The 26,296-nt window shown below is 43.9% G+C and overlaps 5 protein-coding genes across 5 annotated transcripts; 1 reads left to right on the top strand and 4 right to left on the bottom strand.

Annotated features, from left to right (window-relative positions):
* Window positions 1-396: 396 nt before the first annotated feature.
* On the bottom strand, window positions 397-4,639 carry LOC108060275 (uncharacterized). Its single transcript, XM_017145919.3, has 3 exons — window positions 3,902-4,639; window positions 3,585-3,834; window positions 397-2,908 (listed from the first exon to the last, which is right to left on the bottom strand). The coding sequence occupies exons 1-3, from the start codon at window positions 4,402-4,404 to the stop codon at window positions 512-514; spliced, it is 3,150 nt and encodes a 1,049-aa protein (XP_017001408.3). The 5' UTR covers window positions 4,405-4,639; the 3' UTR covers window positions 397-511.
* A 1,641-nt stretch (window positions 4,640-6,280) lies between these two features.
* Window positions 6,281-6,503, bottom strand: LOC123003043 (uncharacterized). Its single transcript, XM_044394266.2, has one exon. It carries the CDS (start codon window positions 6,501-6,503, stop codon window positions 6,387-6,389), a length of 117 nt encoding a protein of 38 aa, XP_044250201.1. The 3' UTR covers window positions 6,281-6,386.
* Window positions 6,504-6,780: 277 nt separating this feature from the next.
* Window positions 6,781-18,259, bottom strand: LOC108060144 (uncharacterized). The gene is made up of 3 exons (XM_070217286.1): window positions 17,522-18,259; window positions 16,610-16,613; window positions 6,781-8,700 (listed from the first exon to the last, which is right to left on the bottom strand). Exons 1-3 carry the CDS (start codon window positions 18,172-18,174, stop codon window positions 6,796-6,798), a joined length of 2,562 nt encoding a protein of 853 aa, XP_070073387.1. The 5' UTR covers window positions 18,175-18,259; the 3' UTR covers window positions 6,781-6,795.
* A 639-nt stretch (window positions 18,260-18,898) lies between these two features.
* On the bottom strand, window positions 18,899-21,663 carry LOC108060164 (uncharacterized). The gene has a single exon (XM_017145743.3). The coding sequence runs from the start codon at window positions 21,575-21,577 to the stop codon at window positions 18,944-18,946; it is 2,634 nt and encodes an 877-aa protein (XP_017001232.2). The 5' UTR covers window positions 21,578-21,663; the 3' UTR covers window positions 18,899-18,943.
* Window positions 21,664-24,938: 3,275 nt separating this feature from the next.
* LOC108060176 (uncharacterized) lies at window positions 24,939-26,013 on the top strand. The gene is made up of 2 exons (XM_017145754.3): window positions 24,939-25,606; window positions 25,667-26,013. Exons 1-2 carry the CDS (start codon window positions 25,086-25,088, stop codon window positions 25,839-25,841), a joined length of 696 nt encoding a protein of 231 aa, XP_017001243.2. The 5' UTR covers window positions 24,939-25,085; the 3' UTR covers window positions 25,842-26,013.
* The last annotated feature ends 283 nt before the right edge of the window (window positions 26,014-26,296 follow it).

Below are 26,296 nucleotides of genomic sequence, written 5' to 3'. Positions count from 1 at the left end.
AATGCCATTTGGATTTTCACAGCATTAACAGGAAAGTGCTGTCTCCTGCTTTTGTATACGGAATGGAACATATATTGAAAGGAAGAATCATAAAGACAAAAATCTTGACAATCTCCAAATGAAATATATATTAAAAATCTGAAAAAAATGTAAATAAGAACATTTCTTTCTAAATGTTTGGTAAACAAAAGAACACTTAGAAAAATAAATATCTTGGCTAAAAGTCCTGATCTTGGTTTTCTAAATCGAAAGAAAATAAATCAGAATATGGAGACGTTCCGCGTTAGAACTAGAAACATTAAACCTTGCGAATAAACCCCATAAAATAAAAGGAAATGTGATATTTAAAAAAAAGAGCAACAAAAAGTCTCTATAAAACCCATTCAAATAATCAAATACTATGTAAAATCAATGGGTATATTATAAAATATACTAGACATAATATTTGAAAGGGCCATTCGAATGGGAAAGGATGCAGAGACCACAGAGGAGATTCCCACGGAAGACTTTATCAGCAGACAATATCAACACGATAGGGATCGCAGGGATTGGGGCCCTTTCCGCGTCTGGGCATCGCAGTGATTGGAGTGGGTGGAACGGCCAGCAGCATCTTTTGCTTCCGCTCGTTCGGCTTGAGACCATCCTCGCCCACAGGCCCACCCTTCGGTGGCCGGGGTCGCTTGTCCTTGCCCTCCTGGGGATTCCAGGGTCGCACGAGTGTGCCCTTCTTTTGCAGATACTTGATCATGTTGATGCCCTTCTTTTTCGCCTCCACCGCATCCCTCTCCGCCTGCTTGGCCGCCTTGGCTGCGTCCTCGGCGGGCTTGAGGAATCTCTTCGGGTAGCGCACTGGTATGGGTTCTGACTTGACGCCTGTGCCTTTGCCCTTTCCCATGGCGGCGCCGGGGAATCCCGCCCAGGCTCCGCCGCCGGGACCGCCTCCGAATCCACCTCCTCCTCCTCCAGGGCCACCAAAGCCGCCGGGACCGCCTCCAAAGCCACCAGGACCCCCGGTTCCTCTTCCTCTGCCGCCGCCAAAGATTCCCCTGCCTCCGCCGCCTCCTCCTCCTGCTCCTCCGAACCCTCCTGCTCCGCCAAATCCTCCTCCTGCTCCACCTGCACCGCCTCCTCCTCCTCCAGGTCCCCAGGCTCCTGGCACTCGGGGTCTGCCACACGGCATGGGATTGGGTCCGTGTGGCCCTCCTCCCATCATTCCAAACACCCCGTCCTCGAAGACCACTTCACCTGGCCAACCGAAAGCGGTGCCCATATAGCGATCGCCCACGGCGCAGTCATAAGCTCTATAGTAGGGATTCACACGCACGGGATATTTGGGCGGCAGAGGCATCTGGTCCTTCTTGGAGGTCTGCGTGCCGTGGTTAACTGTCTCCGGCGATGGTGCCCTCGGCGGTTGCTCCGTACCCGCGGGCGGCGTGACATCAAAGTCAAACTCCATGTCGCTTTCGCTGGTATCGGTGAGCACCAGATGGTCTCCAGCCGGTGGAATGCAGTGGCGTCGGCACTCCCGGTTCAGGGCCCTCTGGAGATGGACCTTCTCAACGGGATCCCTGCAGTGGCACATCATCAGGGTCTGGTGGCAGGTGCACTTGCGAAAGCCCTTGTCCTTGAGTTTCCTTTTAATCTCCCTGAGGGCCACGGCCAGTTCGCTATTCACCACCCGGAAGGTGATGGGTTTTTGGCGCACACCCAAAGTAGAAAGAGGTCTCAGGGTGATGAAGATCTCGCCGTTCTTCTTGCAGATATTCAGCACCGGTGAGGCCAGCTCCTTTTCCCGCTCCAAGGTCTCCGCATCTTTACACTTGGCGAAGGCATTCTGCTGATCCGGTCGCTCCAGGAAGAACTTCATCAGTTGCTTGATGGGCTTCCGGATGGCGCCTGGCCGCCAGCCCAGCTTCTTGGCCTCCCAGCTCTTGCTCCAGGCCCAACCATGTCGGCGGGACACGAAGCCGGACTGGTGGACGCACTGCTTGTGCCGGCTGGAGATGTGACCCTTGTTGTTGGGCGGTATATAGGGCGCCTTCTTGGGCGCCTGGCACTCGCCCTTCTTGGCCTCCGGCTTCTTGGACTCCATCTTCTCCGCCGCCTTGGGCACCGCCCGATCGCAGTTCTCGTCCAGTTCGGACATCTTCTTGGTGTCCTTGATGTCGTACAGATCGCGCAGCTCGGAGAAGACCTTGGCCAGGTAGGGTCGGCAGTCGTCGGAGCTCTTGTTCACCACACAGTAGTCCTCGGACTCCTTGGGCTCCACCTTGGGGCACTTGGGCGCCACCTGGTCGCTCTTGAAGATGTCGGCGCATAGCTTTCTGATCCTGCAGTGGGCACACATCTTGCCGAACTTGCAGGTGCAGCGGCAGGGCGGGCACTCCTCCTCCTCGGCCGCCTCCTTGTCCTTCTTGGCCTTGTCGCAGGGATCGATGCAATAGTCATCCACGGTGGCCGGTCCCTTGCCCAGGTACTCGAGCAGGATCTGATCCGCCGACAGCTTCTTCTCCTTGTGCCGCTCCGCCACCACGGGCATCGGTTTGATGCCACATTTCGGGCAGGCCGCGAACTTCGGGAGCCAGGACATATTGGTCAAGCAGACGGGACAGAAGCGGATGGGCTTGATCTCCGGCTTGTGGCCATCGCAGTCGGCAATGGGCACCGGGTTGAGGTTCTTCTCGCAAAAGTCCGGCTCATGATCCTGGGTGGCGGGCAGGTAGACGAAGCACGGCTTGTCCGGCTTCTCGGGGAGTTCCAGGAAAGCCGGTGCTTCCGGTTGACACCAGCAGGGATTCATGCCGAAGCTGTTCGCCTCGTCGGCATCTCGACACGGAGGCTTGGGCGGCTGCATTCCCGTCCGCTTGGTTATCGAATCGATCATCCTCTCGTACTCAATGGCCATTTTCTGGTGGGGAATGGGAAAGCGATATAAAAATTACACATTGATAAAAAAGAAGCAAGTTCCAAGATTTCATATTTAATTAAAATACTTTTCGATATTTTTCATCCAATGCAGTTTTATTTATTTTAAATGTGAAAATATTAAATAAACAATTATATCAAGTTACACTGTCCAACAAAATTAATGCTTTTTAAATTTACCTCGATGGATGCTATATTTTTTGGAATTCTTTACGAATTCCCAAGTTAAACTGCATTTTCCAAAAAGCTTCCGACGCAAGGATTCATAGCACAAGGACCTCAAAGTTCGAAAAATTCTGAAATTTTCCAACTTTACGGAGGTCTTAGAGGCAAACGGGTTTAAAAGATAAAGAGTGTATCTTTTAAAAAACTTTAACATCAAAACAAACCATGTATAAATTTAATTTTATAATGACCTAAAATATTTATTATAAATATGACTAATATTTTCTACCTTGATTTAAAAATATAAAAATGAAATCAATGAATTTAATATTTTTTCTATTAATATTTATAATTAATTTAGATTTTTTATACGAATCTTTAAAATGAAACTGAGAACATTCCTTTTTTAAATTACCTTTTTTTTAGTATATATTTTTAGTTTCTTAAAAACTACAAAAACCATTAAATATTTGGAATATTCTTTGAATACCCACCTTAAGTTCGCAACAGGCTGGTATGCCCGATCCATTCTCCGTCATCATTTTGTAGGGCTTTATGCCACCTCCCTGGCTGCGATATCGATCCAGGTCCAGTTTGAGGCGCTCATCGCCCTCCTCCTCCTCCAGATCGTTTCGGCAGGGTTCACAGGCACTGGGACACACCTGCGATTCGCCCATCACAAACATGATGTCCTGCGGATTGATGCTTCTGTCCATGTTGCGCGAACCCTCGGCTTCAGGCTCCCTAAAAATAAGATATATAAAATGTGTATTGATTAGGAGAATCCAGAGTGACATCTAGATGCACTTACTCGGCAATGCACATGACGACCAGGCGGCAGAGGAACTCCAGCTTGCCGGTCACCTGACCGCTTGCAGCCAGGTTAATGACGTCCGAATGAAGGATGTCAGACATATCCTTATCGATGGTATCGACCACGCTGGACGGAAAGGATGTTTGGCCAGAGCCAATCACTTTTTTGCTGTACACCACCGTAAAGGATATTCCACAATCGTTGACGGTCTTGCGGACTTCCTTGGGTTCCTTTTGAAAGGAGAGACCGGCGTTGGCCTTGAAATCGCTTACATTTATCTGACTGGCCGTCAGGGGTATGGGAGTCTTGAAGAAGTTGGCGGTGACTTCCAGCTTGGCTGGATTGGTGAACTCCACGTTATTGGCCTCCACATGGGTGACCACAACATCGAAAACGAAGATCGGTAGGGGCTCCTTCTTCGGCGGGGCTTTCTTCTCAGGCTTTTGCGAGTTTTCCTCCGGAGGCAAAGCAACGGCCACTGACTTCTTCTTGGGTCCCATCTCAAACGCTTAAGCTCTTTCTATCCCTTGCAATCTGTAATTTTCTACTGCCTGTCTTCGTATTGCGGAACTAGTCTGAGTCTTTCGCTTTCCGATTATAACGAATTTTTTTACTTTGGATTTTTTGAAATACGATTTTATGGACTTACTACACTAAACTTTACAATAAAACTGAAATAGACAGGCAATACAGTGTTCTGAATATAAAAGCAAACCCAACTCTGACCAGTTTCAAATGAAGTGTATAATCTCCAAACATTTTTGACAGTATCCAAGGCATGTTTCGTTTTTATCAGGTTATTTAATGAGTGTTTCCAGTTATTTGTTTTGCAGGAGAAACCAGAATACACCAAATCTACGGCGAGCCCCCTTAAATATGGAACTTGTTTAGAAGGAATCACATTTTATGGAACCATAAATAAAAAGCACAGTGTGGTTTCGTAAGAACAAACTTTTTATTTTTTGCTGCATTGGAGGTATCAGTGAAACACTCCCCTATCCATCAAGATCCTCGTTGAGTTTTTGGAAGGATTCCAGTAAATATTAAGTCCTATTAGTGTCCATAACCTCCACCATGTCCACCACGTCCACCAATATTTCCACCGTGTCCACCAATACTTCCACCATGTCCTCCTCCATGTCCAGCATTTCCACCGCGTCCAATATTTCCACCATGTCCAACATTGCCACCATGTCCACCTCCATGTCCTACAGGACCACCGGGAGTTGCCTGGACAGCAGCCAGGGCGAGCAGAAGAAAGGCGCACAGAGCAAAGAACTTCATCTTGTTGATTTTTGATTTGATACACTTTGAAAGGCTGCAAGATCTTTTATACCCCAATCCGCAGCGATTCGCAGTTACCTGTTTTACAATGTTCTTGTTACTCTTTTTAGGTCAACAATTGTTAATTTATATCACATACATTTTTTAAAATGTAGATGGTTCGTTATTTAGCCATTATAAGCTAAATTAAATACCGGTCACTCATGTTAACTTTTTTCCATTTGTTTGTGCAAACAAATTTATTATTATTATTCATTGAAGTCAATATTGGAAAATAGTATTTGCAAAGCCTAGTTTTGGGGTTCTGCTTCATTGAATGTTATTGATGTTGAATGTTAGCTTTTGTTAACATTAGGAAATTTAACAGTATTATTGTTAATGTTTAAATGCATTTTTTTTGCGACCCAAAAGAACCATTTATTTTGTTTTGCCATAAATTTGCAATCCTAATTTGGAACGTAAATCCAGTCGTCAGATTACCCTACACTCAAAAGCCTATTTTTGGGCTTTTGTAAGTTTATTTATTTTCATATATTCAATCCAACCGAATGCAATCTGATTGAAACCGAAATGTGAAAATAATTAAAACTTTACTAAAGAAAGCTTTTGTCTTTTATAAAAGTTATCCTTTAAAATCAAAACTCTCTTCAAATACACATTCAAAATAAATTAATTCTCCGGATATAATATGGTTTTCGTTGTTTGTAAGAACATTTTTTACAATTGTTCTATTTAGAAATTTGCATTTTATTGATAAGCTTTGAATAAGAAACCTTGCTCGATCTTCCAGTCTAGGCATAGCGATGTCTTCGTTTCCGTTTCGGTTGAATGACGCTTTCTTATTCCAATTGTATTTATTCTGTTGCTTTCTCAAGAATTCTGGGTCTAAAGGACTTTGATTCAGGAGTACTCAAGCAAGAGCAAGCAGAAAAAAAGGCGCACAGAACAAAGATCCGCATATTGGAATCTTTCGATGCTATAAATACAGTAGCGTGCCCCGACTATCCGATATCCGGTATTCTTTTTAAAAAATAGAAATATATCTTTGCGCTGAGGTCTGTTAAATAAAAACAAAAAGGTAAGCTTCTTCCGGAAATATGCTTTTTTATTTAAATGTTTTGAAGATTAATCATTTCTGGATCTTTCAGTTTATAAATTGCTAGTCCGCTCCGCTTAAGCTTCCTTAGTCCAATTGTATTTATCCTGCGGTTTTCTTAAGGTTCTTGGGTGAGATGGACTTTTCCTCAGGAGTACTGTTAGCCTGGACGGCAGCCAAAGCGAGCAGCAGGAAGGCACACAGAGCGAAGATCTTCATGTTGGAATCTTTTGATGCTATCTCAGTGTTTGCTAGCCCCTTTTATACTACCTTTTGTGTTTCTTTGAAACCCGTTTCTAGTTTGCATATTTCATTTTATAACTTGCTTAATTGAATGTCTAGCAACCTTTCTTAAAGCACACTTTTTAATGATTTAATAGTAAAGTTTATTGTTATCTAAACTGTTTGCGTTTAGTCTCATTCTTTTGTTTTTGTCTAAAATGCATTTTAAGAAAGTAAGTAAACGGTAACTAACCAGTCAATTAAAAAACGAAAAAATAGGTTACGATTTTTAATAATGCTTTGATTTTGCTCGCATTTTGCGTATAATTTTTCGCGGTAATCCCTTCCAGACAGTTTTCGTAAACCGATATGGATCGGCGGCGTCTCGGGCGGTTCCGATTCGGAGTGGTGCCCCGGCCTTCTTGCCCCACACCTTGGGATGCCGCCAGACGACGGGCCTTCCATGTTGGCCGCCACCCCGATAACCAAACACTCCGTCCTCGAAAACGGTCTCTATATTGTCCCCGAAGGCTGTGCCCATGTAGCGATCGCCGGCTGCACAGTCGTAGGCCCTCCAGTAGGGACTATCTTTAACAGGGTATTCGCGAGCTATGCGTGGTGGTCCCTTCCTTCCCGTCTGGGTGCCATGATTCACCACCTTCCGTAGGGCCTTCCTCTTCGGTCGCCGAGTTCCCGCCGGCGGAGTGACATCCAGATCGAACTCCAAGTCGCTGACACTCGTATCGGTGAGCACTAGATGCTCGGGACACGGCTCTATCAAGCGCTTTCGGCACTCTTTTCCAAGTGCCTTCTTAAGGAGGCACTTATCCAGGGCATCACGACAGGTGCACAGCATCAAGGACTTATGGCATTTGCACTTTTCAAAACCCCGATCCTTGAGAGCCCGCTTTATTTGCCGCAGGGTCACCGCCAACTTGCTCTTCACGATCCGGAAAGTAATGGGCTTCTGCTTCAAGCCCAAAGTGGCCAGTGGGCGGAGGGTCACGAATATTTCACCATCCCTTTTGCAAATATTGAGCACGGGATGGCCATACAGCTGCTGTTCCTCGTGATCCGCCGAGATCTTGCGGCAAATGTTGCGATCTCTGTTGCGGATGAGAAAGTGACGCATCACATGGCCCGATGATCGCAGGATGGCTCCAGGCCGCCAGCCATTTTTCCTCGCCTCGCAGCTCGTCGTCCAATTCCAGCCATGTCGGCGGGACACAACACTCGAGGGCGGGAGGCAGCTCTTGTGGCCCGCCTTCAGCTGATGGCTCACCCCGCCAATGACCTTGTCGCCGTGGTACTGCGATTCCGAAAGCTCCTTGTTGGATCGACGGCCTTGGATGGTGAACAGCGACCTGGTTTCGCAGCGTTCCTGGAGGGCCGACAGCTTCTTGGAGTCGTGCAGATGGTAGAGATGCTTCAGCTCAGAGAAGACCTTCGATAGGTAAGGCAGACTATCCTCTTCCTCGGAATCCGTGATCAGGCAAAAGTCCTCACTCGAACGGGGCTCGGGATGGCGTCGAGGAGGTTCCACCGGCTTTTCTCCGCTGTAAATATCCTCGCACATCTTGCGGATTCGGCAGTGGGCGCAGATCTTGTTCGCATTGCAGGTGCAGCGGCACGGAGGGCACTCATTCTCGTTCACATTCCTCCTTCGAATCCTTTCGCAGATGGGCTCACAGAAGTCCTCGTGATCGGGCGGTGCCACGGGTTTCACCAGCTGCTCGGCCAGGATATCATCGGCCGTAAGGTCCTCATTCGGACGTCCTTGGAGGACAGGAAATGCCTTCGTGTTGCACTGAGGACAGGGTGCATATTTCGGCAGCCAGGACATGGAGTACAGGCAAACGGGACAAAAACGTATGGGTTTCACGCCATGCACTAGGTCGCATCGAACGGGAACTGGAATACTGCGCTCCCTGGGAATAGAAGCTGGAGTCCTTGGAGTTCGAGCTGGAGTTGCATCCGTGGGAATGTCTGTAGGAGCTCCAGGGCTCGTGGGTAGTTCCAAATGATTAACCTTCTCGGCCACAGAGTCGATGATATTCGAGTACTCCTGGGTGATCTTCTTGAGCCGGCTGAAGGAGGGCTTTTCCCTGGGACAGGGATCGTCTTGGGGGAAAGAAGCCCGACGATTCTGCAAGCTCCTGTAGCGCTGCAGGTCCAGAAAGAGGCGATCATCTCCCTCCTCCTGTAGCGAACTACGTTTCGAGAGCTGGTGTAATGGGTGTAGGTATGTAAAATTATGGCATGATATGTGTGGCTTAAAACTTTATATTATTGAGCAGGGAGTTGTGGTTTGGGCTTTATGGGGAGGACATTTTTTTGGAGTTTGTAGTTTCTTTAAATTTTTTTTTTTTTTTATTACAGCATTTAAGTGAGGGGTGAATTTTTTATTTTGTAACAAGTTAAATTTTCTCTTTAGACTTTTGTTCTATTTAAAAAGGGTAGTTGAGATTCTTATGACATTAAATCGACTCACTTTGTTTTCCCACGAAGAAGCGCTTCTCGAAGGGGGCCTGTGAAAGAGAACCTCAACTACATAAGAGATCGCTAGCGTTACTCTCACTCGCCTTACTCGTACTCTACAGCGGTACGGTACTCTGCCGTTAAGACATGGGAGAGGGAAGGGAAAAGTACATGGGAAGACGGGACTGCTCAGCTCTAATGCATATTTTCCCTGTTATTGACCTACTCTCTTGATTATAACTATTCTCTTAAAACTACTTAAACTAAAATTCAGCTTCAATCTGCTTCTAGTGGCGTATAATGACGCGTAAAATTCGAAACTTTAAGTTTTAAATGTAATTCGAAATGATTTAGTATTTGAGGGGTTGATTAATTCATTTTTTTTTTGTCTTCTTGGGCTATATTTCCCTACGGCTTACGGATTGTATTGCCGGTAAATGGACCCTAGCCTAAATTTTGTTGGCTACTGGGCTATTCTACAACATATAAACGTAGATGTAGAAAGTAGAAAAAATATGTAGATAATGATAATAAAATATGTAGATAATAAATAAATCAAATTCTCGGCGCTATTGTCGCTGCTGAGGGATCTCGGATTCTGCTGCTGCTGCTGGTGCTGATTGATCGGTTGATGGATATATAACTTCACTCCTGTTGGCGCTTTTGTTCTCCAGACGCCTCTTACGCCCAAGCCTGGCTTTTGGCGGACCGGGGTTATGTAATTAGGTGCCACCTAAAAACATTACGGCGTTCAAACACCACTTTATCAACTTCTCGTACTCAAAAAACTTACCCACTAGGGGTTGGCACTTTAGCACTTGTGTTTTTTTTTTGGTTTTTAAGCCACTTGTAACGGCGATTGCCGGGAATTTTGGAAATTTTGGATTTCCTTTAATTTGTGTAACTTTGATCTTTGCACTTGCAACTAACTTCTTCTTCGATCCACTGGTAATTTTGGTGTGACTCCAAACGAAATTGACTTCGGGTCGGGACCCTGAGTCCGACCTGTAGCTCAAGCCTACTCACCAATTTGGTGAAGTTTTGGGAGTTCTGGCTCAAGAGACTATATTTTCTACTAAACCATGTAGACCAAACTCTGTTGCCTACTTTTGGGCCGAAAGCAATCTTAGCCAAAAGACAAGCAATCCTACAGTTCCCCCCCACCAAAATCTCACTTGGGGTGAGCTATCGACACAAGGGAGATCCCAGCTTGTCTTATTGTCGCAAGTCTTTCGCGTGGTATTTGCCAATTAACCTTCCCTGGAGGTCCTCAATTTCATAATAGGCCAAACCCAGTTTTTTTCGGATCCTAGACTTTATAAAAACCGGTGCTAGCTTTGAGCTAAAACCCTTTGCGAAGTTGCTTTGCTGGAAGTTCCGGCGAAAGACCTCTTGACCCGGTCTGTAAGACACAATTCGGCTCCGCAAGTTATAAGCCCTTTCATTCCTTTCCCTTTGGGCTTCCATCGAATCCTGAGCCGTACGCCTTATTATGTCTCGCGAGTCATCCTTACTGAACTGTACATTTCTATCCTCTAGCAATCCTAGCTCCCTAATGATTTTATATGATTTTCCATCTACTACCATGTGCTGCCCAAAAACCATTCTGTACGGTGTCGTTTTTATGGCCGAATGAAAACTTGACCTCAACGCGCAACAGATGCTACTAAGTTTACTATCCCAGTTCTTTTGACTCAGATCTATGTACGCCTTGATGGCAGCTAACACCGATCTATTGACCCTTTCTGAGGCGTTGGCTTGTGGAGCGTAAATCGCCGTATAGGAGTGTGCGATCCCATATCTCTCAAGTAAAGCGTTGAACGCCACTGATTTGAACTGCACTCCATTATCGGAAATAATAGTTTCCGGTACGCCAAAACAATGGAAGATTTCTTTTTCAAGGAATGGAAGAATAGCCTCTGTCGTAAATTTCTTTACGGCTTTCAGAAAGGGAAACTTTGAAGCATGATCGACTACAATAAAAAGCCCTATATGCCCTTCCGAGCTACGCGGATACGGCCCTAAAAAGTCGACGTAGAGCCTTTGAAAAATCCTTTCAGATTGGCCAGTATTTCCCAAGGCTGGTCTCAAAGTCTGACTGGGATGCTTTGTTGTCTTGCACACTTCGCACCTATTGACAAAATCTTTTACATCTACCGCTAAATTTGGCCAATAGAAATATCTTCTCAAGTTTTCTAACATTTTGGCTATGCCACAGTGTGCTGCTAAGGGATCTTCATGCGTTTTTTTTAACAAATCTGGAACTAGCTCTTTAGGAAGCCACAGCTTCCAACAGGATTCATCTGCCACTTTCTCGTCTGCAGCGTGCTCAGCGCGACGATAAACAAATCCGTTGCTGACCTTAACCTCACCTAATTGTTGTACTCCTGTGGAAATAGCTGCTTTTAGATCTTCGTAATTTTTCCCTTTAAACTCACTGGCATCCATATCCACTAAACTAGATATTTCCAAGCCCGAAAGGTCTTCCGTAAAAGTCCTTGACAAGGCGTCTGGTACTACATTTTGACTTCCTTTTCTATGGCTGATTTTGAACTTAAATCCCTGCAATTTTAAGGACCATCGTGCAAGACGAGAACTGAGGTCTCCCTGGGACATTAGCCACTTTAAGGACGCGTGATCGGTAATAATTGTGAACTCTTGTCCCTCCACATATGCCCTGAATTTTTTTACCGCCAAAACAGCTGCCAAACACTCCTTTTCTGTGACTGTGTAATTTGATTGACATTTGTTTAGTTTCTTGGACATAAAGGAGATTGGAACTTCGTTTCCCTCGGCGTCGTCCTGCATTAGAACCGCGCCCACTCCAGTGTTGCTTGCATCACAATGGATGGAAAAGGGAGCGTCAAAATTTGGGCTATGCAACACAGGGGCCGTACACATGTGTTCTTTCAAGATTTCAAAAGCTCGTTGAGCTTCCTCAGTCCAAGCAAATTTCTTTCTGTTTCTGAGCGTATCGGTTATTGGAGAAGCTAACGCGGCAAAGTTTTTTATGAATTTATTATACCAACCCGTCATTCCTAAGAAACGGCGAACCTGTTTCATGGAGCGAGGGCTAGGGAACTCCAGAATTGCGGATATTTTATCTGGGTCTGTGCCTACGGTTCCATGGCCAATCACATGTCCCAAGTATTTAACCTCCTTGATGCAAAAATTGCTTTTTTCTACGTTTATGGTCAATTTGGCATTTTGAAGGTGGGACGCAACCTCTTTCAGAACTTCTATATGTCTTTCAAAAGTATCTGAGACTATTAGTAAGTCGTCTAAGTACACAAACACCTCGTTCCTTAGAGACGCTGGGATCACCTTATCCATTAGCCTACACATAGTCTGGGGAGAATTAGATAGCCCAAAGGGCATAACAACAAAATGATAGAGGGGTCTTCCAGGCACTGTGAATGCTGTTTTGTCCCTTGAATTAGCATCTAGCGGGATCTGCCAAAAGGCGTCTTTTAGATCCAAACTAGTTATGAATTCTGCTTTTGGGAGCCTACCTAAAATTCCATTAATAAGTGGCATTGGATATGCGTCTTTAACCGTCACTTCATTCAGCTTTCGGCTATCAATACACAGCCTTACTTTACCAGGTTTCTGGACCAGAACTACTGGTGAGGACCAAGCGCTGGACGACTCCTCTATTACACCTAGCTCTAGCATTCTATCCAGTTCCGCATACATAAGTTTTTCCGTTGCCGGAGATACCGCATAGTGCCTTTGTTTTATGGGTTTTGCTTGAGCCACATCAATGGAGTGTGAGAGTAGTTGGGTCCTTCCCAGACCTTTCGCCGCGTACGACGGGAAAAGCTTAATTGCACGAAGTAGCGCTTGTTGCTGGTCAGGCAAGAGCTCACGAGATATTGGCTCTTCTAATGCTGCCACTATTGGATTGTTGCCCCGGAAGGCTTCGGGTAATAACTGGAAATGCTTCCAAAAATCTATTCCTAGATACAAATCTCCTGCTAGGGATGGTACTACATAGAAGGTTAGTGTTTTCTTTTCGCTCCGGAAGGACACTTCTGTAGTTAGCCGACCACTTATCGGTTGGGATTGCCCGTCTGCTGTTCGAATTCCTGCTGTTATTCTAGAGTATTTTATATTTAGTTCTGGTAGCTCTGCAGCCAGACTCCCACCTATGCAGCTGACTGACGCTCCAGTGTCCAGTAACCCAACTACCATTTTGCCCAACATTTCAACCTGCGCGTAAGGCCTGAAATCGTTAAGTTGCCCCACTATGGCTGAGAGCAAGAGCTTGCGTTCTTTCTTTTTTAAACTTTTGTAATTGTCCCTACGGCTTGTTGAACGAGTGGTATGATTGCTCTCTAACTCAGTTTTGGAAGAAATCTGGACAGTTGATTTTGGTTTTGGGGTTAGTGAAGTGAATCTGGTTGGTCGGTCATCGTTGCCTTCGAGACCATCTGTTTGCGTGCCTTTGTGGCACGCTCTGCTGAGTTTTTTGTCGGGTGGCACTTGATGCAGGTATGACTGTACTGGCCGTCTTCTCCGCATCCGAAACAATACACCCGCTTCGGTACTGGGCACTTGGTATGTGGATGTCCCTTTTCTTTACAGTTCCAACATCGCAGATTTATGGCCGCTAACTCTTGATCTTCATCTGACTCTTCGCTCTCTGTTACTGTCTCTACCTGACATTGCACCTCACAGACTTGCCTCCTGGGTGGTCCGTGGCGCGGTGTAAATCCTTGCGGCTTTCCTACGGTTTGCATAAAAATTTCTCGGGTCCTTACTAGTCGTCTTAATTCTTGCACAGTTCGGGTATGCTCATACAAAATCTCATGTTGGACTTCTGGAAGGAGGTTCGCCCGCAAAGTTTCAACCATTGCTTGCTCTGACATTGGTTGCGACAGTCTATCTGCAAGGGCAGCGATTATCCTATGAAAATCATCGAAAGTTTCGTTTCCCCGTTGCTTCCTTTGGTCTATTTCCGCTCGAATGTTCCTGTCAGTTCTATCGTCTTTGAATTGGCCTTTAAGTCCTTCAACTAACTCGAACCAACGCACTGCAGATACGCTTTTATGAAAACGCCAATACCAATCGCTCGCGATTCCGTCAAACAGCAAATTAGCATTCTGAGCCACTAGCTCAAGATTTCCCTCCAATGATTGTCCTGCTAAAGCTTCTACTCTGTATATAAAGTCTTCGACAGTCATTGGCCCTTTTCCTGAGAAGCGTAGCTTCCAACCAACCATGATTTGAGCAATCTTATCTGGCCTTAAGGAGCTGCTTGCTGAGGCAGGCGAATAATTGCTACTACGATTCTGACCTAGATTTGGTGGACCTTGAGGATCGGTATTACCTCGGTTATACATCGGGTCTAACATTATCTGGTTAGGCGAAAAATTTGCCGCTTGGGCTTGCGAATTCCCTGCGAACGCTTGGGTCATGGTTCTTGTTTGTTGGGCCAAAGCATCAGCGAAACATTTTGTTTGCTGGGCCAATGCAGTCGTTAAGGCTTCTGAAATGGCTACCCTGATAGTTTCGGCCATTGCCGACTGAAAATCAGTTTGAGGTTCAGTCGGGGCTGAAGACGATTGTTGGTCGTTACCAGTAGGCATTGTGATGTCGCTTGATGGTTTGCCTTGATTAGCTTTCGACCTAGTTACTACGTTAAGTGGCACTATTGGAGTTTTGGTTCTTGAGCCAGAAGGTTTAGTTGGAGTATCAACTGCTAAATTCTCCGCTGATGCGAAGGATAGTGAGCTAGAGCAGACAGGACAGATTTTTGTTTTCCCCGCTTTTGTAGCGAAGCAATTTCGGTGAAAATCGTGACCGCACCTTGCGTGTAGCAATTGGATCGGAAAGGAAATAGGTTTTGCGCAGATCTGACAAACGTTCTCTACTATTTTATTTAGATCTTCTGTGCTGTGTGCTAGGGACATTTCAACAAGACCTACAGCTCCGGAATCTTGCAATAATAATTGAAAAAATATCTACCTAATAATAAAAATAAATAAATAAAATAAATAAATAATAGTAAGCAAAAAAAATAATAAATAAACAAAACATAAATAAATAAATAAATAATCGAAAAAAATCAAAAATAAAACTCTCAAAATTTGGGGTGCCATGCAATCGTTTTCTGCTATCTTTTTGTAAAGTTCCTTGTCCTGCTAAGTCCTGTCGGTAATGAAATGTAATACTATTGACTCTAAAATTTTTAATAATAAAATGTAATTACAAGTGGAAGATGTCGTTTTCAGATGACGAACTATTACACAAAAACAATAAAAAGGTTCACCTCAAGGCAAACGGCAACAAGAGGCTCCTGTAATATCTGGATTTCCATGTAACAGATTCACTAATCTTACATTTAACATCTTGTATCAAATAACTTTTTGCAACTTGTATTATATACAGACTATACCAGACACACCAGGCAAACGGCCAAAAGTGTTCTGTACAATTCCGCCTAAAACTCCACTACAAAAAGATTAATACGCAAAACAAAATTAAATTACAAAAAAAATTGACTAGAAAGGTGAAAGATATCGTTTTCAGATGACGATCTATTAACGAAAATACCTACTTAATCGGTTCACCGCATGGCAAAACGGCAACATCCGGCTCCTATTGTTCAGATTCTCGAAAACAGACTCTTAATCTTACATATAACATCTGGTATTAATAAAATTCTTGAACTTCGCATAAAACACAGACTATACCAGATACACCAGGCAACCGGCAACAAGTGTTCTGTACAATTCTATATTAAACTTCAGTAAAAAAAAAATAATACTTCCCACGCTAAAAGACGGGATGGCAAATTTATTAAGCCAATAAACAACGCCCTATGCGTAAGTTTAATTAGGTAGCGGCGTTAAAGCTAAATAGCTAAAACTTTTCCAGCGGCCTAATAGTATGCAAGGAGTTGTGATCCGTAAATCACTCCTCGCCGCACCTAATCTAGCGGATGAATGCTGTGGAGATTCTCTTGACTAACGTCTGATGTTACTGACGGTTTTAAATATTTTTTTAATGGATCTGGCCTTGCCGGATCGAACTGTCGCCATGACAGAATCGGGCCACACACGTTTGGGCGCCAAATAAGTTTATTGTTATATATTAGAATACTGTAGCGAACTACGTTTCGAGAGCTGGTGTAATGGGTGTAGGTATGTAAAATTATGGCATGATATGTGTGGCTTAAAACTTTATATTATTGAGCAGGGAGTTGTGGTTTGGGCTTTATGGGGAGGACATTTTTTTGGAGTTTGTAGTTTCTTTAAATTTTTTTTTTTTTTTATTACAGCATTTAAGTGAGGGGTGAATTTTTTATTTTGTAACAAGTTAAATTTTCTCTTTAGACTTTTGTTCTATTTAAAAAGGGTAGTTGAGATTCTTATGACATTAAATCGACTCACTTTGTTTTCCCACGAAGAAGCGCTTCTCGAAGGGGGCCTGTGAAAGAGAACCTCAACTACATAAGAGATCGCTAGCGTTACTCTCACTCGCCTTACTCGTACTCTACAGCGGTACGGTACTCTGCCGTTAAGACATGGGAGAGGGAAGGGAAAAGTACATGGGAAGACGGGACTGCTCAGCTCTAATGCATATTTTCCCTGTTATTGACCTACTCTCTTGATTATAACTATTCTCTTAAAACTACTTAAACTAAAATTCAGCTTCAATCTGCTTCTAGTGGCGTATAATGACGCGTAAAATTCGAAACTTTAAGTTTTAAATGTAATTCGAAATGATTTAGTATTTGAGGGGTTGATTAATTCATTTTTTTTTTGTCTTCTTGGGCTATATTTCCCTACGGCTTACGGATTGTATTGCCGGTAAATGGACCCTAGCCTAAATTTTGTTGGCTACTGGGCTATTCTACAACATATAAACGTAGATGTAGAAAGTAGAAAAAATATGTAGATAATGATAATAAAATATGTAGATAATAAATAAATCAAATTCTCGGCGCTATTGTCGCTGCTGAGGGATCTCGGATTCTGCTGCTGCTGCTGGTGCTGATTGATCGGTTGATGGATATATAACTTCACTCCTGTTGGCGCTTTTGTTCTCCAGACGCCTCTTACGCCCAAGCCTGGCTTTTGGCGGACCGGGGTTATGTAATTAGGTGCCACCTAAAAACATTACGGCGTTCAAACACCACTTTATCAACTTCTCGTACTCAAAAAACTTACCCACTAGGGGTTGGCACTTTAGCACTTGTGTTTTTTTTTTGGTTTTTAAGCCACTTGTAACGGCGATTGCCGGGAATTTTGGAAATTTTGGATTTCCTTTAATTTGTGTAACTTTGATCTTTGCACTTGCAACTAACTTCTTCTTCGATCCACTGGTAATTTTGGTGTGACTCCAAACGAAATTGACTTCGGGTCGGGACCCTGAGTCCGACCTGTAGCTCAAGCCTACTCACCAATTTGGTGAAGTTTTGGGAGTTCTGGCTCAAGAGACTATATTTTCTACTAAACCATGTAGACCAAACTCTGTTGCCTACTTTTGGGCCGAAAGCAATCTTAGCCAAAAGACAAGCAATCCTACACTCCGAGGGAAGTTCCGAACAAGGGTGCGAGGGAACCTGCAGCAGAGGATCCGGATCGCCGACGAGGAACATCACATCCTGGGGATTCAGGGTTGCCGCCTGGCTGGCACAACTGACCGGGCCACTTTTCTCCTTCTTTGGGGTAATCAGCGAAATTTTACTAGCACGCGAAATCACCGAAATTCTACTGGCACGCGAAACGCTTTTTCTCAGATTCTCTGGATGATCATCGCACTTGAGGGTCAAACGGATTAAAACGCTTACGGTTCCAACGACATTAGCTCGTCGGACCAGATCCAAAGTGGCCTCGTGCAGCAGATCGTTCATGGTGGCGCTGATCTTGTCGAGAAACTCCATGGGGAAGACCATGGAGGCGGTGCCCAGGGTTGAACCCTGGTAAATGGACGCCAACGACATGCCCTTCTCCTCCAGAGTTTGACGTAGGGCCAACGGTTCCATCGCCAGTTCCAACTCCCTGTTGGCCACGAACTGGTCGACATTCACCCGGCTGGAAGTCACCTTTACTGATCTGCCCGCAAACTTGGTGTCCACCAGGAGCTTCTGTGGCTCCTCTATCTCCACGCCAAAGATATCCAGATGGGTGATCACCAAGTCGAACAGAAAGTTCGCTTTTTCCCCCATTTCTAAAGTCATTTTGGAATTTTACCACTCTAATCGGATATTATTATGGTACACTCAAAAAAAAATTTTAGAAAATCGCCTATGGATTTGCTTTACTGGCGATTTTTTTCTATATTTCTGGAATATTTCTTGAATTTAATGAATTTTGATTAATTGGAAGAAAATTTTCTTTACCAGTAGAAAATTTTTTTATTTTAAAGAAAAAAATCGCCAGTGAAGCAAATCCATAGGCGATTTTCTAAAATTCAGGGCGATTCATTTTCTGAGTGTAGTTAACATCTAAACTGTATTGGTAATAAAAAGAAATTGGTAACGCAAGTTGTGTAATTGTGTGAGGCACACAGGAGTAATTGTTAAAACAGTTTGACAATATATTCTAAGCTCTGTAAATGTAAAAGGCAGTTTTTTCTTCCGTACGATATATTTAAAGGAGCCTTTAAACTCTGAATTCCCTTAAGTTTCCAAGCTTTAAAGCCAACATTAAATATTTAAGGTCTCAAAAAAACATGCACATAAAAATAAATCGCACTAAAATTTTAAAAATGTTTTTAAGTGAAATTTTAATAAAATGTTTGTATTTTTAATTTTTTAAAGAATGCCACATACAAATAATTTTTTTGTCTGACCGTAGCCTTGTTCAAAAGGTAAACGATTAAAATGGTAAACATTTCTTTAGTTGATTATTTATAAAATTCAGGGCCAATACTTTTTTGAGTGTTCACCCCCTAGTTAAACATTTTGCTTTTAATCCCAATATAGAATAATGTTTATTGTAAGAGTATTATAGTTTACGATTGGTGCGCATTTGATGAATAATTTTTTTCGGAAGTCCCTTCCACACAGATCGAGTGAACCTATAGGGATCGCGGGTAGCGGGAGCTGTTCCAATCGGCATGGGTGCTCCGGTTCGCTGGCCCCAAACCCGGGGATCCCTACGAACGGGAGCTCGGCCGTGCTGTCCTCCGCCTCTGTAGCCAAAGATTCCGTCCTCGAAAACGGTTTCCAAATTGCTGCCGAAGGCTGTGCCCATGTAGCGATCACCGGCTGCACAGTCGTAGGCCCTCCAGTAGGGACTATCTTTCACCGGGTATTTGGGCTCTATGGCAGGTACCCCTTTCTTCTCGGTCTGAGTTCCATGATTCACCACATTCCGTAGAGCTTTCCCACTCGGCTTTCCACTTACTGCAGGTGGGTTTACATGGAGATCGAACTCCAAGTCACTGACACTCGTATCGGTGAGCACCAGGTGCTCGGGACACGGCTCCATGATGCGTCGCTGGCACTCCTTCTTCAGAGCCTTGTTCAGCTCGAACTTTTCCAGGGCATCGCGACAGGTGCACAGCATCAAGGACTTGTGGCAAGTGCACTTCCGGAAGCCCTGATCCTTAAGTGATCGTTTGATCTGCCGCAGAGCCACCGCCAAGTCGCTTTTTACGATCCTAAAAGTTATGGGCTGCTGTTGCATGTCCAAGGTGGGCAGAGCGCGAAGAGTGACGAAAATGACTCCATCCTTCTTGCGAATATTCAAAAGTGGTAGATTGTTTCTCTCGCGTTCTTCCTGGTCAGCTGTAATGCTGCGGCACAGATCCCGCTGCTTCTTGGGCAGCAGGAAGTAGCGCATCACTTGACCGGCTGCCCGGAGGATGGCTCCTGGCCTCCAGCCGTGCCTCCTGGCCTCCCGGGTGCGTGGCCAATCCCAACCGTGGTGCCGGGGAACCGAGTGCTCCACCGGCAGGCAGCTCTTGTGACCCGCCGTCTGGCGATTGGAGGGTCCACCTGGTAGATGAGCATCAAAGTGATCGTGGGACATTCTCGAGGTAATGGTGGATTTGGAGCCGCGTGGGGGGAGTAGCGTTTGTGAAGCACAGCGTTTCTGGAGTTCCAACAACTTCTTGGTGTCGTGCAGGGAGTATAGGTTCTTCAGCTCAACTAAAACCCTGGACAAATAGGGACGATCATCATCCATGGGTTCGGGGAGCACACAGAAATCCTCGTCTAAACAGGGGAGAGGAACTTCCAAGTGATTCTCCTCCTTGGGCATCCTTTTCTTCTCCTCGGCCTGGAAGATGTCCTCGCACAATCGGCGAATGCGGCAATGGGCGCAGAAGGTGCCCTTCGTGCAGGTGCAACGGCATGGAGGACACTCTTCATCGGATTCGGAATCGGAGTCTGGGACAGGTTCACCCAGTGGAGACCTCTTTTTTTTCTTGATTTTCTTCACATGTACAATGGGTACTTGACAGGGTTTCAGGCAAAATTCGTCTGATTCTTCGGGTAACTTTGGTTTGCAGAGTAGCTCTTCCATAATTTCATCCGCCGTCATCTGCTTCTCGGGATATCCTGCGAGCACAGGACGTGTTTTGGCCTTGCACCGAGGACAGGGTATGTATTTCGGCAGCCAGGACATGGAGTGCAGGCAAATGGGACAAAATCGAATGGGTTTGATATCATATTCAGTGTCGTCCTTTAAGGGAACAGGTATCCAGCGCTCTTCGGGGGTTACCTTGTCATCATCCATTGGAGTGGAAACATTATTTTCCGAGGGAATCTCAGGCTCAGTGAGCACCGCCGAACTGGTGGGCACTTTCAAACGCTTCAGTCTATCGGACACCAAGTCAATGATCTTTGAGTAGTCTTCTGTTAGTTTCTTTAGCTGGGCGAAAGAGGGTTTCCCCTCAAGACAGGGATCGTCATCGGGGAAGACTACGCGTCGATTCTCCAGGCTTTTGTAGCGCTGCAAATCCAGATCCAGGCGCTCATCCCCCTCCTCTGGCAGAAGCTCAGGACACGGCTCCGAAGGAATCTTCAGCAAAGGATCCGGATCGCCGATGACGAACATCACGTCCTGCGGATTGAAAGTCTTTCCAAGTCCCTGGCATTCCACTTTTTCCTGCATCTTTCTGGGGATCACCGAAACTGCCGAGGACTTCCTGGAACTCCGACGTGAGCTTGACCCGCGAGGTTCCTCCGCTCTAATTACATCCAAATCCGTGCACTTAACAATCAGAACCAAATAAATGGTGATAGTGCCAACGCATTCGCCTCGTCGCAGCAAAAGTGTGGTATCCTCGTAGAAGAGATCGTTCATGGTGGAGCATATTTTGTCGATGAAGGTGTCCGGGAAGGACATCACATTGCTGCCCAGTGTTGATCCTTCGTAACGGGCGGTTATCTGCATTCCCTGTTCTTCAAGTGACTTTCGCAGCACCGAAGCTCTGGTGGTAAATTGCGTCTGCCGGTTGCCCACGAAATCGCTGACATTCACCCGACTGGGTGTAAGATTTATATTGATGCCGGCAAACTTGACTTGGGCCTCGCATTTCTCCGGTTCCTTGACCGGTTTGTAGAGGTCCACACTTTTGACCACAATATCGAATAGGAAGTTAATGTCCTCCTCTTCAGGGCCAGCCGCCATCTTCTTTAAAAAACTATCTCAATTTTAGGTAAAAACTTGTGAAAAGGTGAAAATCGGGTGTGAATTGTGTGAGTGATGAATGCAATCTGATCTTGTAGAGTACGAAGAAAGTTCAGTTATCCAACTGACATTTAAGTCAAGGCTATGCTCTAAAAAGATGTTCCTAAGAAAATAATTTACTATTTAAATTTTATTGAATAGATCTAAGTAGAAAACCTAAAAACCAGGGACCGAAATTAACAGTTATTTTATTATTTTTGATCGAAAAAATCATACGCTTAGAATAACACTAAAAATCTGAGAAAAAAATTACTCAACCAATTTAATGCGGTCTATTCATATCCGCAATGACCTAAATTTGTTTAATTTATTTGAAATTGTTCATAAAGTAACTGTTATTTCAGAATTTTATTTTTTGACCGAAAAAATTAAAGTCCTCCGAAAATTTTATTCATGACTTTTATAATAAAAGTCGAAAAATAACTTTTATTTTTTGACTGAAAAAATAAAAGTCAAGATAACTCTAATGAGATGACTTTTACTATAAAAATCCTTAAATAACTTTAATTCGGTGATCGAAAATATATAAGTTTTAAGTCTCTTTTGTTAGAAGTTTAAGGGTTGCAATTTGTTCTTTTACACAGTAATTCTTTAACATAAAAACCCGTCCCATTTACCCATTTTCTGAAACTGTTAAAGTCTTGTTAAATAGTTCGTAAATAAATTTCATGGTAATGTGTCATGAGGCTACTTGCCACTGGGACTAGAAAATAAAACCAACCAAATCGTTAGTGCTTGAGGACCTTTGGGAGCAGCTGGTCGGCCAACTGTGAACTCCAGTGACCTCCTGTCTGCCCAATGGCTCCTGGAGGATTTCGAACATGTCTCGGACGGCGAAAGGGAGCCAAATGGATTTCTAATTACCCCGGCCACTCCCCAGTCGCATTTTCGCCTGTTGCTGCGCCAGTTGCCCAGCCCCTCGTGGAAAATCGCGCTCTTATTTATCGCTACACCTTCCGTAAGCCGCTTATGGCACGCGATGCCTGGGAAATCTCACACGCCCCCTGAGGTGCGCTGCCATTTATCAAATCAGCTCACATGCTCATCTAAATTAAGTTCAATTTTAATTAAATTTCGCGCATTATGTCGACGCATATCGGCTATCCTTGCTGGCCCAATCCTCTGCCATCCTATCCCCGAAAACTAGCTTAAAACCGATTTTGTGCTACAAACATTGGGGAATTTGTCGAAAAATGCCGAACCGCAAAATGGAAACGTTTTAGCGAGAAGACCGCCTGACTAACTAAGCCGATTTAATTGGATACAAATTGGTGCAGCCAAATGCTCACTGGGTTCACACGGGGGGTGGGGGGTTCACAAGGGGGTGGAGGGGTGGTTCCTGTCCGCGCCAATAGCCAAACAATAACAAATTGGGTCCCCGGGTCCGGCGAAATTCGGTGATGTTTTTCGGGTTCCGAGTTTCTGCTGGCCAAGTGGAAGCCACTCGTGCATAAATTATACAACACCCGTGTATATCCAAATTTACTCTAACCGACAATGAAGTCCATAGGTGGTGGTTCAGACATATTAGTTTGTTATATAATGTTAAAGGGGATACCAAATAATGGTAATTGGATTTACTAACTGGCATTCTATAATTACATAGTTATCTTATTTGGAAATTTACATTTTTAAGGCACGTTTTATATTTTATGATTTTAATTTAATTAATTAATTATAATTTATCGTAAAAATTTAAGCTATTATAATTGTGGCAAACACAATCCTAACAATACACTAAAGTAGGTTAAAAAAAACTAATTTCTGATTTAGTTTTTCTTTGCTATGAAGAAAGACTTATAACAAAATCCATTAGAGAGTTGAAATCTTTGGAATTTATTAGGCACAATCTGCTTTACCAGAGTATTAGGTTAGTTATTGCCAAATAGCTTTCCGTTTGATGGCTACACAATTCGGTCAGAGCTCGCACAAATATTTTCGCCCACAAATCGAGCAACGAAATGTTACCTAGTGCTCGTAACATTTTCGTGTGGCCAAATTGGCTCCTCTGGCCGAAACGTGGCATTAATGGCTTGTTAATTAGTTGGCCATTTTGTCGAGTAAAGCAATTGCAAAACAATTTCACCAGCAATTGTCAGTGGTTGGGTCCTGTCGAAATGCCGAATTCCTTCGATTGCATAATTTATGTGCTGAATCGGTTTTGATGTACGATAGAGAATAACTAAAGCTGAACCATTTTGGCCACATTTATTTGCATATTTGCTATGTTGATGGCTCGTCTCTCTTCTTGCATTTTAATTGCTTTGCCAAATTAATGTCTGGCCTCAAAATAAATGCAAAGCACTTTGCCAGCTAGAGAGAAAGCCACCAATTAGAATGTCCAAATGTGAATATGTTGCCCCATTTGAACCATAACCCTCGACATCTTTTGACTGGGCGAAATGGCACATAAGTAGAGGCAAATAAATCCTTTTGGATAAACCATAAAACAAAAGATGCTTCTACCAGCTGGTAAAACTAATTCCGATGCTCTGCTGGCATCCGCACTCCCACAAGTAATTGGTTAGAGAGAGTGTTCTTGGTTTTTGGCTCTTGTTTTGCCTGAACGAGCACTCTTGGTTTTCGCACGTTACGTATACGCCACAAGTACCTAATGCTCCCCACTCCTCGGCGGTTGTGGCTGCATCCAACCCACTGACACTTGGCAGGAGCATTGCTGATGCGGCTGCCACTGCTCCTCCTGCTGGCAGACAAATGAGCGCGCCCATTAAACGCTTCTGAAATATGCTGGCGAATCATTCACAACCGAAGCTGGAAACTGGAAGATGGAAGCTGAAGCATCCGAGGAAGCTGGGGAGCTACATGCCCCATGCCAATAAATCTGCGAATTTCGCACCCGGAACACAGCTCCTCGTTCTCCGGGGTCCAAAGTGTTAAATCGTATTTAATTCGAGGCTCTTGCGTTATTCAATGCATTAAATACAGTCAGTGTGAAGATGCATTTATTGAAGTACCTACACAGAAAAAAATGTAATCAATAAAATGCCGATTAAATATTTTATCATATGAGTTATTTTAAATCACTTATTTCATAAAACTATAAATATACTTATTCAAAATACCTGATGTAATAGTTTTTTGAACAAGTATTGTGAAATAATATAATTATAATTATTGTTCATATTAAAATGATATGAATACCTTGATCTTTAAAAAATATTAAATATTAAAAACTTGCCTGAGACCTAAAGCATAAATTTAGAAGAATTTAGAAACCTGTAAAAAATGAGAAGACCTATATCCTTGAATCTTAGTAGGAATAGATATAAGTTTCTCATTTATTATTACCCTTTCAGTTGTTCGTTGTAATTGTACAAAAATTATCATGTAGCCACAGAAAAATTCATTTAGAGACTGCCATCAACTCGTGACCAGAGCTTCGCTGCCATTAAATCCTAGTTTCCAGACTCCTTGAATATCCTGAAAAATGGGCAAGAAAGGCAAAAAAGGAAAGAAGGGCAAGAAAAGCGTGCTGAAACCTATAACGACAGTAGAGCCCGAAATCCCGCCTGAACCGGTACTGGCTAAAAATGTGCCCTACTTCTCGTTCGATCTTATTATAACGCGACTGGAGGTCAAGGCCGTTGCTTTGACAGATCCCAGAAAACTACTAGTGAAGGTCGGCTTTGGGGGCAAAGACCTGAGCCTCACAGCCAGTCGAACAAATGTGAGCGAGTTCAAGCCAAATGCCAGCTTAATTTTTCAGGCGGAGCCACCGAATCTTTCACAGAAAGTCGAGGAGAATGGCATGAATTTCGAGGTCATATACGACGATCAATTGGTGGGCTTGGGTAAGCTGAGTCTGCCTAAAAAACTGAGCGAACGGATAAAACTGGACATGAAAGCGTTCTCCTACACGAGCACCTGTACCCTAGAAATGGCGGGAAAACCAGTCGGTGGCCTGGAGTTTCTTTGCAAGCTGTCGATCAGATGCGGCGATTATGCCAGGTTAGCATGGATTGCTTGGTGTATAACAGAAGACATCTAATCGCTTTTTCAAATCCTCAGGGAAGGCGAAACCTGCGCTAATTTGGACAGAAACATTAGCCCAAAGGACATAGTATTCGTGGTCGGTAAATCGCAGGCGAATACCAGCTGCTGTGATCCCTGCCAAGATGCTCTGGCAATCGATGCGAGAAAGCACAAGGACTATAGTATTCAAACAAATTCTATTCCTAAATAGGTGATGCCACTTTCTATACATAAATAAATAAAAAGTTTTAAAAGAAATTAGCTAACAAATATTTTAGCTGACTGGTTTAAATTTCTCTATCTCTATTTATTTTATATAATAGCTCCCAAGACACACTCCTTCTGTCTTTAAATATTTGGAATAATAATGCAAACATTACCCAGTTCAATTCACTCAAATTTACATACTCCTATATCAATATTATAAACTGCATCAACTTCCTCTCACCACCCCTATTGATTTGGCCAAAAATCTTTAAAGGATCCTCTTGGCTTTAAAAATTGCCATCTTTAAATCGTTTTTATGTTTGGCTGTCAAGCCTCGCTCTGCTTGATTAGAATGCGACTTCAATTTGGGGTATTTTTCTGGCTTTTGTAGATAAGCAAATATTTGGGACCGGGATCAGGTTGGATTTTTATTACACATTTTGCTCATTTTAATGTCCT

Source organism: Drosophila takahashii, chromosome 3R (assembly GCF_030179915.1).
Source record: "Drosophila takahashii strain IR98-3 E-12201 chromosome 3R, DtakHiC1v2, whole genome shotgun sequence".
Classification (NCBI taxonomy): domain Eukaryota; kingdom Metazoa; phylum Arthropoda; class Insecta; order Diptera; family Drosophilidae; genus Drosophila; species Drosophila takahashii.
This window is presented reverse-complemented; position numbering and strand designations above follow the sequence as displayed.

Excerpts from the sequence above, each read along its gene's own strand:
- LOC123003043 (XM_044394266.2), bottom strand. The coding sequence starts at position 6,503 with ATGAAGATCTTCGCTCTGTGTGCCTTCCTGCTGCTCGCTTTGGCTGCC.
- LOC108060275 (XM_017145919.3), bottom strand. The coding sequence starts at position 4,404 with ATGGGACCCAAGAAGAAGTCAGTGGCCGTTGCTTTGCCTCCGGAGGAA. Across the intron at positions 3,835-3,901 it reads GTCGTCATGTGCATTGCCGA|GGAGCCTGAAGCCGAGGGTT; the intron begins GTAAGTGCATCT and ends TCTTATTTTTAG. Across the intron at positions 2,909-3,584 it reads CAGCCTGTTGCGAACTTAAG|AAAATGGCCATTGAGTACGA; the intron begins GTGGGTATTCAA and ends ATTCCCCACCAG.
- LOC108060164 (XM_017145743.3), bottom strand. The coding sequence starts at position 21,577 with ATGGCGGCTGGCCCTGAAGAGGAGGACATTAACTTCCTATTCGATATT.
- LOC108060144 (XM_070217286.1), bottom strand. The coding sequence starts at position 18,174 with ATGACTTTAGAAATGGGGGAAAAAGCGAACTTTCTGTTCGACTTGGTG.
- LOC108060176 (XM_017145754.3), top strand. The coding sequence starts at position 25,086 with ATGGGCAAGAAAGGCAAAAAAGGAAAGAAGGGCAAGAAAAGCGTGCTG. Across the intron at positions 25,607-25,666 it reads AGATGCGGCGATTATGCCAG|GGAAGGCGAAACCTGCGCTA; the intron begins GTTAGCATGGAT and ends TCAAATCCTCAG.